General features: G+C 39.7%; 1 protein-coding gene across 1 annotated transcript; it reads right to left on the bottom strand.

The window, feature by feature from the left end:
- Window positions 1-211: 211 nt before the first annotated feature.
- On the bottom strand, window positions 212-8359 carry acbd5a (acyl-CoA binding domain containing 5a). Its single transcript, XM_041961299.1, has 13 exons — window positions 8267-8359; window positions 7831-7957; window positions 7378-7498; window positions 6641-6713; window positions 6389-6506; window positions 5737-5943; window positions 5485-5649; window positions 4549-4643; window positions 4235-4460; window positions 3155-3357; window positions 2128-2187; window positions 1902-2011; window positions 212-1813 (listed from the first exon to the last, which is right to left on the bottom strand). The coding sequence occupies exons 2-13, from the start codon at window positions 7925-7927 to the stop codon at window positions 1801-1803; spliced, it is 1488 nt and encodes a 495-aa protein (XP_041817233.1). The 5' UTR covers window positions 7928-7957; window positions 8267-8359; the 3' UTR covers window positions 212-1800.
- Window positions 8360-9594: the final 1235 nt, after the last annotated feature.

Below are 9594 nucleotides of genomic sequence, written 5' to 3'. Positions count from 1 at the left end.
TCAAACATCTGCAGACAAAGTGTAGATAAAATGTAAATCTTTAATTTGCAGGTTTAAAGAATAACAACATTTTGGGAAGTTCCTATCAAGAGTTAGAAAACTGATTCCTGTAATAGCTGTTGTTAACTATGAAGCTACAGCTATCAACCAGCTAGCTAGCTAGGTAGCTAGCAAGCCAGCTTAGCGAAAGACAGTAAACAATTAGCCTGGCTCAGTTTGAAAGTCTTTTTTTAATCATTCGTACACACATCAAAATATATAAAGAATTTGTGGTTTCATGAGGGTTATGTGTGGTCCTACTATCCGAATGCTGCATCCCAGCTCAGCGCTAACCATCTGCTAGCTACCACGTGTTCTGTTAGCCTATTTACCATACTGATGTCACTGTGCTAGCAATCTCTGAAAGCAAGTGAATAATGTGAAACATTTTATTTGAAATGATCTGGAGAAATTGTAATGCTTTATGAAAACTTTATTTGAGGCTTAGATTATCACATGCAGACACCACTCCATCCACAGGCAGAGAGGGTGAGAAAGCCTTGGTACGTTTCAGTAGAAAGGTGAACTTGTTACTTTTTCATTAAAACATAAAGGCTCTGGAAACGTTAGTGCTATTGCAGATGCAAACCTCTGTAAATACGATATAGTATTCTATATTAATAATTCATGGGAATGCAATTAAAATACTGCATTTTAATCTGAACTGTACAGCTATTTTATACAATTTGTATAGATCTCACTCCTTTGCAAACAAATCAGGATTACTGTCAGTCACACAAAATCTTTCCACAATATTCATACAAACATTACATCACATTAAAATTATACAATATAGAAAACCGTGACCGCGTAAACAACACAGACAGCGACAAGAGTTATGCATTAATAATCAGACTGCTGACCATCACATGGCTCACTCGGTAGTTTGACTGATGATTATTTGGTCCAGCACTGGAACGGTTATGCTACCATATGTGAATATAAGAAATCATAATGCCGTCTAGGGTATGAATGTACCTTATGATGTTGAGGCACTTCTATTTGAAAAACAACGAAGTGAAGAGTCAGACCACTTTGACGTAAAGCACTGAGACTGATATGTGGTAGGACGTGTGATGAAAACCTCGTATAACCTACACAACATTTAGCAGTCACTTAAAACATAAACCTCACTGGAACAGCTGAAATCTGGCCTGCGATGCCTTCATTGTGACTGTTACTAAAAGCAATAAATATTAACTTATTCTCAGAATTTAAAGGAATCTCACACAAGAATATATTATTACATTCAATCCTCCCTTCTAAACTATTACAGTTATAACAATATTTTATTATAGCAGCATTGCCTGGGCGACTAATGAAAGGGAATTGTGGAAATTAAGCATTTTGCTCAAAACAAAGTATAGGGCCCATTTCTTGTGCAACAAAGTCCTAGTTATGGAAATAATCGAGAAGCTCTTGTAGTTGGTTTATAAACAGGCTGACGACATCCCAACAGTTCCCCCTCCAAACACAAACCAACCTCTTACAGAGAAAAAGATTCCAGTACAGTGGTGTCAAAACAGGCCACGAGCCCATACATTCATGTTTCTATTTGATTCCACATCCGCAGTACAGCACACTTGAGAGATATCATCCTCTTACTCATTACTCTAAGTGCCTTCTTCATAGTGCAAAAGCAAATTACTGGGCTGTGGGTTGAAGCAGGGGGGAGTTACAGCCATTAGCAACCCAAACCGAAGACATTTAGAGGACTCTCCTTCGTCGTCTATGCCTATGGGTGTTCGGGTGAGGGCAGGTTCAGTTGATTCTTCTATGAAAGAAGGAGAAAATGAAGGAGTGAAATTATGTGTTGCATGAAAATGAGTGCAGATAATTGATATTTTGGTGTCAAATAATACCTTCTCCTCCTCTGCAGGTATAGGCGAATAAGCCACTGTACCACAAATGGCCATATAACTGCAAAGGCCAAGCTGGTTGGAGAAATGTCAAAAGGCCACCAGGACGGCTTCTAGGGAATTAAAAAAAGTAATTAATTACAGCAGTAATAATCAGCATTTTTTTAATGAAACTTTGGCTCATTATAGGGGTGAAGATATGTTTACTCATTGTAGTTTAACCGTTTACCTGACTCCTCTTATTCACTGGGGGTGATGCATAAGTTGGAGACAGAGACATTGATCTTGCCTGCAGAGAGCAAGAAATTCATAAAAAGTCCATTAGCTTTTGTCAAAGGAAAAAGCAAACACCATCAACACATGAATGTTTCAGTGAAAAGTACAAAGTGCAAAGCTCTTATCTTCTGTCCTTCAAAGCCTCATCTAGGATCCATGTTAATTTTTACACAGTTCACTGTCAAACCAGTGTTAGTCACAGTCTGTAGACCAGTTAGATTCTGATCATGTCACATAGATTCAAAAATATATTAAAGTTACAAATTTTACATAATGTGAGATTTGTTTTGGTAGAAATTATCTAATATTTTATAAATTGTATAAAAACAACAAGAAGCATATTTATGATTAACTTATGCCATTATGATCACAGCCTTTTTTTTTTAGACATTGGTCAATTTTCAGCTCTTTAAATGCTATAAATGACTTTTTTCCACACATCTGCAGTGGACTGCGTCTGTACTGTATGCTAACTCTTCAGCACTTCCGCCAGTTGGATTTTGATGTGCATCCAACTGTGCTGCACTGGTGGCTGGAGTGGCCAAAAAGGACGAGAGTCACATTTCAGCAATCCTTTCACATGTTCTATACACCAAATAAAAACAGCATTATAATTCACATTATATATTAAACAAGGCTTTAGCCTAATTATATATCATATTATGTATTAAAAGACATTTATTTTCTTGTGTTCTTCAGTTGAAATCCACTGTCAAACGTTTTTTAAAGCTAAATAAATGCACAATGTTTCCAAAATCAATGAGTAATTGTATGAATACTGGCCCCAAACATGGCCACATACAGTTTAATCCTACAGTTTAAGTTGCTACAGGTGTTTATTATCAGGTATCTGCACTGGAACACAACCAGCTGGATCTCTGTTTTCATCGTGTAGCAAACATGCTGTTTTTAGGACCATAATTCCCTTCGTGTTTCTCTTCTTTCTGAACGTTTGGAACGAGAGGACAGACTGGTCTGACCTGGCTGGCTGTGAGAGCCTCCAGGGTGTGCAGCCTCTCCAGGACGCTCTGCATGTCCTCCTGCAGCCTGGCCAATGCTACAACGATCTGCTCGTTCAGGCTCCCTCCAGGTGTCACTGCTCCTCCCCAGCGGCCCCCTTCCCCATCTCCAGCACTGTGCGTGGGCACCAGAGATCCAGAGCCGGGGCCTGGAGACCTGGAGCCTAAAAACACAGAACTTACTTAGATTTTAACAAGTTAATATAAAGCCTACATCAAAAGAATATGCTTGTGTGTCAGTGGCAAGTTAAATAATGTACATTTGACAGTACGGCTGCAGCTGATGATTATATTGATCTTAAAATGTTTTAAATAATTAGAAATGACCTGATTTGTCTGTGTTATCTTTAATCTTTTTACCATTATAACTGGAAAATTGTCCATTAGGATTTCCAAGAGCCAAGGGTGGTGTATTTGAATTCTTTGTTTCATCTGATTAACCCAAACTTTACCATCAAATATGACAGAGCAGAAAATCTTCACATCTGAGAGGCTGAAATAAGACATGATTTGCCATTGTTGCTTTGAACATGACAAATGATTAACTGATTCTCAAAGAAGTTGCAAAATAATTTCAACAAATCCATGAAATCAATGTGTAATTTGACAGTGTAGTACAACACGGCACACAAAGCACAACCACTAATTTCTACTGCAAGAATCCTGATCAACAAGTCAATCACTTCCTGCAACACTGAAAGCTCAGGTGGAAGAATAGATTGTTGGCACTGAAAAGTCGGCCAAGGCTGAAATATCAGATTTCCATTGTAAGTGTAAAGTGGTTTACAGCCAGATACAGATTTTGTTTGGAAGACTAAAAGGCATAAATGTCTCAAAAATAGCATGAGTGCAGTTGCCTCCCCTGTTTGGGAATGATATTAAGCTCTGCAGTCATTTAACTCAGGTTTTCTTGTTACTTTTAAAATACTACACAATATCAAACACAATTCCCAAAAAGCAGAAATACACGGTTGCTCTCTTCAGACCACAAAAACACAATCAAACCTTGGTTCTGGAGTGTAAATACTAGGACAGCCCTACCTCTTCCTCTTCTGACCAAAGAGCTGTCCGGCATTTCTGGCTTCAGTCTCTGTCTCTGCGTAATCGCTCCACCGTTCTCTCCATCTTCCCCTCCACACCTGACGACCTGAGATGGACCATTGACGTCCCCCTGGGGCTCGCGCGTTACCTGTGGCCCGTCTAATGGGGGCAGAACGTGGTTTTCCTCTTCATCCATGTCATCCAGAGAGCGGTTATGCTCTGAACTCTGGAGAAGAAGCACGTTAAAATGAATCAATCGTGGACCAAGAGCTACAACCGCTGTACTAAAGAAGGAGGTTTTAAGTGGTTCTTGCCTCTTCCTGGCCGAACTGGTCCACAGAATCACAGTAGACTTCGCTGTCTGAATCACTGGCCAGGTGACTGGGACCAGACACATCGACTCTGGGATCTGAGATCATTACAAAGGGCATAGAAAGGGAACAAAGACTCAGACTGGTGCTGCAATGGAATGTGACTCCAAAAAAGTAAAATAAATATAAATAAATAAATAAAACATCTGCTTATGCTGAATTTGATGCAGCAACACGTTTCAAACAAGTTGAGAGGGGAGCAACAAAAGACTGGGAAAGATGTGGAACACTCCAAAAACACCTGTTTGGATCATTCAGGTTGATTGGTAACAGGTGATAGTGTCATGATTGGGCGTCAAAGGGGCATCCTCGAAAGGCTCACAAGCAAGGATGGTGCAAGGTTTACCCCTCTGTGAAGCATGACTGTATAGGGGATGCTACTAAATGAGCTCAGGAACGCGTAACACTGTTGTCTGTTAACACAGTTAATTTCCAAATGATTGCATTCTGTTTATATTTACGTTTTTCACAAAGTCACATCTTCTTTGGAATTGGGGTTGTAATAGAGCGACGTGGCGGAAGGCAGCGTTTGCTTGATTTGGGGGTTTTATGTGCCATTTCAACACAGCCATTGCTTCAGGCCATAAAAGTGTCCCGGGAGCAGCTGATGTGTAAAGTGCTAAGATTCAGTGTCTGCCACAGCCACAATAATAATAACAATAATATTAATGAGTGTTATTTCTACAGCTCTTTTCAAGACAAAGTTACAAAGTGCTTTACATGGTTGAATCAGGATTAAACCAGGAATGAAGCTTAGCAGATAATCTGATCACATGGTGCACTGATACAGGAGCACCGGCAGCGGGTGCAGAGTCCTCTGTGACCATTTTGAAAAAATGTCATGCAAAGCGTGGATTCATGAAAGCCAGTGTTCCTTACCTGCGTGGTGGCCGTTGAGCAGAGGCTCCTGGGAGTCCTCGCTGTTCAGGGCAGCCCTGGAATGACTCCCATTGGTCAGATGTGTGACCCCGTTAGCCACTTTACCGTTGGCTCTGTGTCTCCTGGCTGAACTCGTCTTTGGCTGTGAAGCTGATGATTTCTTGTCTGAAGTAAAATACCAACAAAGATCCTGTCAAGTAAATGTGTTTTTTCTAACAATATAATCTGGCACAGTTTTTATAAGCTTGTTACCTTTTCTGACCTCCCTTATCACTTCTTCTTCTTCTTCCTCCTCCTCCTCATTCTCCTCCTCCTCCTCCTCTTCCTCTGGCCTTTCCTTCACTTCCTTTGACTTGAGCCTAGCAGGACGGGTCTCCAGAGTGCCGTTCATCTCCATCGTTCTGATGATGCTCTTGGTGACACTCTTTGACGGTACTGTATTCAGCATTGAACCAAAGCCTGCACAACAAAAAGAATTTGCACTATCACAAATATGTTTTCTTTGATAAATAAGGATAATAGTAATTTGTTTACACGAGGATGAGAGGATCTAAGTTTCACTAACTCAAAACAGAAAAAGATCAGATTTATCTGTGTATAAAAGTGTGTATTTCTGATAGCAAAATAAACCTCGAACATGTTCTGTACCACTAATTCAGCATGCGTGTCATGACCGCTAACAAACACTACAAGCATCTAAGCAACAACACCAGACAAATACTAAACTATGCCACCAGAATCAAAAATTTACACAGTTATGTACTTGCCTTCCAGTTGCCTAGCAAACATTGTCAAACGGGCTGAGCATCGGACAGGAAGCAAATCATAAAAAGGTTAAGCTCCGTGTGGTGCTTTTGACGTCACAAACAAAGTCAAAGAGCTGCAACTGGTGAATATGACCCACCTGTGCTCAGGTCTGATATCTCAGAGATCTTTTTCTTCTCCTCAATGAGCTCATAGAACGGGCCGAGGACGCGTAAGAGCTCCTCCACCTCATCTGTCATGGGCATCCCCTCCAGGATCTACGCATCAAGTACAGCAAAATATGAGAGAGATGCTTAACTCAAATCCAAACAGTTAAAAATCAAATTGCTAGTATTCTTATATATAAAATAAAACTTATATATCTTCTATAACCTTAATGAACAAAACATACCAGCTTCATTTCATCAACATAAGCAGCCATTGCTTCTTCTTTTGGCATATCTCCAAGAGAATTCCATGCATCCCTGAATAAATAAATCAAACAAAAACTGTATTATTATATCACTTTAACCCATAAAAAGCAAACCCCTGCTCACTGAAAAAAGCCTAAATAATCAAGATTGGTTTTGAACACATCTGTGCCAATTGTCAACTCTGTCAATAAGGCTATTTGAGGTCATTGTGTCCTTTGTGGGAGCAGTGGGTCAAAGGCCAACAGGAACTTAACCATTCATTAGTAAGCAGAGCTATTCCCAGACTAAGTGTTCTGACAATGTACTGCTAAACTTACAGAATGCTCCAGCAGTCTAATGGGAACATGAGACACTGTCCAGCCTAGTGGGTAAGAGGTTACATTCCAAGAGGAGTCCAAAGATTACCTTACACACCTTGAGACTAGACAGATGCAGCAGAGTCGTGAGGACTTTTACTCGCTCTTGTTTATCACAGTGAGGTCAAAGTAGGTAAAAAGCAACATGTTGAGCAACATCCACAAGTCAAACAGTGTTTCAATGGCTCATCCAGAAATAAATTTTATTATTCGCCATGAGGACTGTGGCATTCATGTGACTTGTCCTCATCGGCTCACCAGTGAAGGAAATGATTCTTCAAACTGATAAATATAAGAATCACAGAGGATGGATAACATAATTGAATACATTAAACATGCACATTTTCTTTTGACATTACCATTTTGCTTTGCCAACTGCATCCCAGAAGCCAGGCCGGGGTATACTGCATGCTCCTACAGTGGCTTGCTTATAGTAACTGTAGAACTTGAGCATCATATCATTGGACGGCTGAAAGGGACCTGAGGGAAATAAAACTGCGATTACAAAAAACATTTTTTTCTAAAAACTTGCAACAGCTGCTAGCTAAGTACTTTTCTAGCGGTTTCCTATCTCTTACATGTCTGTAAGGGCTGAGAAAACACAGACCTCCATAAGTGACTGTTGTGATAGTGTTTGTACACTGCTAGTAAAGTGGATTATGCCCTTTAAATCGCACAAGATCCGAGTCAGACCAAGCTGCTCCACTGCACCTAAGTCTCATACCTGTCATCTGTTTGAACCCTGTCAATGTCCTGCGGCGAACTGGTTAAACTGGCCTGGACGCAGGCTGCAGACCAGTGTGGCTACTCACCATCAGGGGGTAAACTCTTGATCACTTTGACGGCGGCATCGAACCTCAGCTGGGTCAGACGCCTCTCATCCTCCACCGTAACAATCTCCACCTCCATGGTGTCACACTGAGGCAGTCAACACACAACCTGCAGACAAGCAGTACATTTACACACCGCTGCAACACGAGAAGCGCTAACAAAAACACGCTAAAAGCTGACCTCTACAGTAGCATTTATGCTAACGCTTGATAACAATATTAGGCTTTACCGACAATGCGACTAGCTAAACTTGTTAAGTTACTGTAGCTTCAGTGTGTTATGGCCACCAGTAGGAGGTTGTGTATCTAGGACACACATCTAATATGCGACACACATCTAACTACCTTGACATTTTAGCTATATACAATCTAAACCTTTAAATTCTGGACGGAAAAGCTGAAAACCGACGACACTTACCGTTAAAGTCAACGGCCTATCTGTTTGTCGGAAGGCGACCTGTCTTTAGCCCTCCACCAGACGCCATGAACAGTGTAATAAAGCCAGGCACTGTGATGTACACTGGGAGTTGTAGTTTTCTACCGTATATCGTTATTTCCTACAAGCGCCACAATCCTACGCGTCCAAAATTCTTTTCTGCAAATGTAGTTCCCAGACCTAAAAGCGGCTTTAGTGGACGCACTGACAATATGTGCCGAATAAATCAGAAACGAGGTGAAACAAAACAAATGTTATGTTGCGATATTCCGATGTGATCTCAGAAAAATAAGGTATGCACTTTAGCAACAGTTGAAGGTAAAACTACACATACCATCATGCTCTAGTCAGGATCCATGTTTTTCTTCAGTTGGAGGGGTGATAGGTGGAAGGGAGAGAAAAGAAAGAGCTCTCACTTTGTATTTATTTTCAAGTACCACAAGTCTCTGCAAGATATCGAGAGCTAAAAGTAGTCGATTAATTGAACAGTCACTCGGCATAATCGCCAATTATGTTGACATTTGATTAATTTCTGTAAGTATTTCTTCAAGAAATGTGCCAAACGTGACCCAGTTCCAATTCCAAAATATGAGAATTTGCAGCTTTTCTTCGTATTATGTGGGAGTTAGCCGAATATCATTCAGTTTTGGGTTGCTGGATGGGACATAATTAATACGTCATTCGGGTTTGAAGATATTGTGATGTTTTTTTAATATTAACTGATTAATTCGCAAAATAATTGGCAGATTGATCTGTGATAAAAAAAAAAGATAATCAGTAGTTGCAGATATCAAAGGAGAGACTAAAAAATAAACAATTTTTTGAGATTGAGAATTTTTGTATTACTGTAGAGAAATGAAGAAAATATACTTTAATGGGTTTGTGTTTTGTATGAGGATGTATAGGCCTAATAATGAAATATATAAGATTATGTAAGACCCCTTGTGACCTAGTCTTTTCTCTTGCTGTTGTCTTTTTGTGCATGTATTAAAAATTAATCATTTTCATTATATTTTCTGTTTCTATACCATGGTATCAACCATAGTTCCATGATGTGAATATTTGTTATGAACTGAAACCTACTTATTTATGTCATGAATTACACACTATGTCAGAATCAGAAACAGCTGTTGTCAAGTAGGCTGTCGAATGTGACTTAACTTGGTGCAATAAAAAGCAAGAACTGCAAAAGCCATGAGTCATACATAAAACACTGAAAATTTGGAATAGAAATATGAAAAAATATACTATGATAATAAATAATAACTGGAAAAAAATTATGAAGCAAGCGCAAATATTACTAGATAACA

The sequence above is a fragment of the Chelmon rostratus genome, chromosome 20 (assembly GCF_017976325.1).
Source record: "Chelmon rostratus isolate fCheRos1 chromosome 20, fCheRos1.pri, whole genome shotgun sequence".
Lineage (NCBI taxonomy): Eukaryota > Metazoa > Chordata > Actinopteri > Chaetodontiformes > Chaetodontidae > Chelmon > Chelmon rostratus.
Note: the sequence above shows the minus strand (reverse complement) of the source record. Positions and strands in the feature narration are given on the sequence as shown.

Bases quoted from the DNA above. Each gene is read 5' to 3' on its own strand.
- acbd5a (XM_041961299.1), bottom strand. From the start codon at position 7,927: ATGGAGGTGGAGATTGTTACGGTGGAGGATGAGAGGCGTCTGACCCAG. The intron at 6,714-7,377 runs GTAATGTCAAAA...TTATTTATTCAG, and splicing joins GCAGTTGGCAAAGCAAAATG to GGATGCATGGAATTCTCTTG. The intron at 6,507-6,640 runs GTATGTTTTGTT...CTTGATGCGTAG, and splicing joins ATGTTGATGAAATGAAGCTG to ATCCTGGAGGGGATGCCCAT.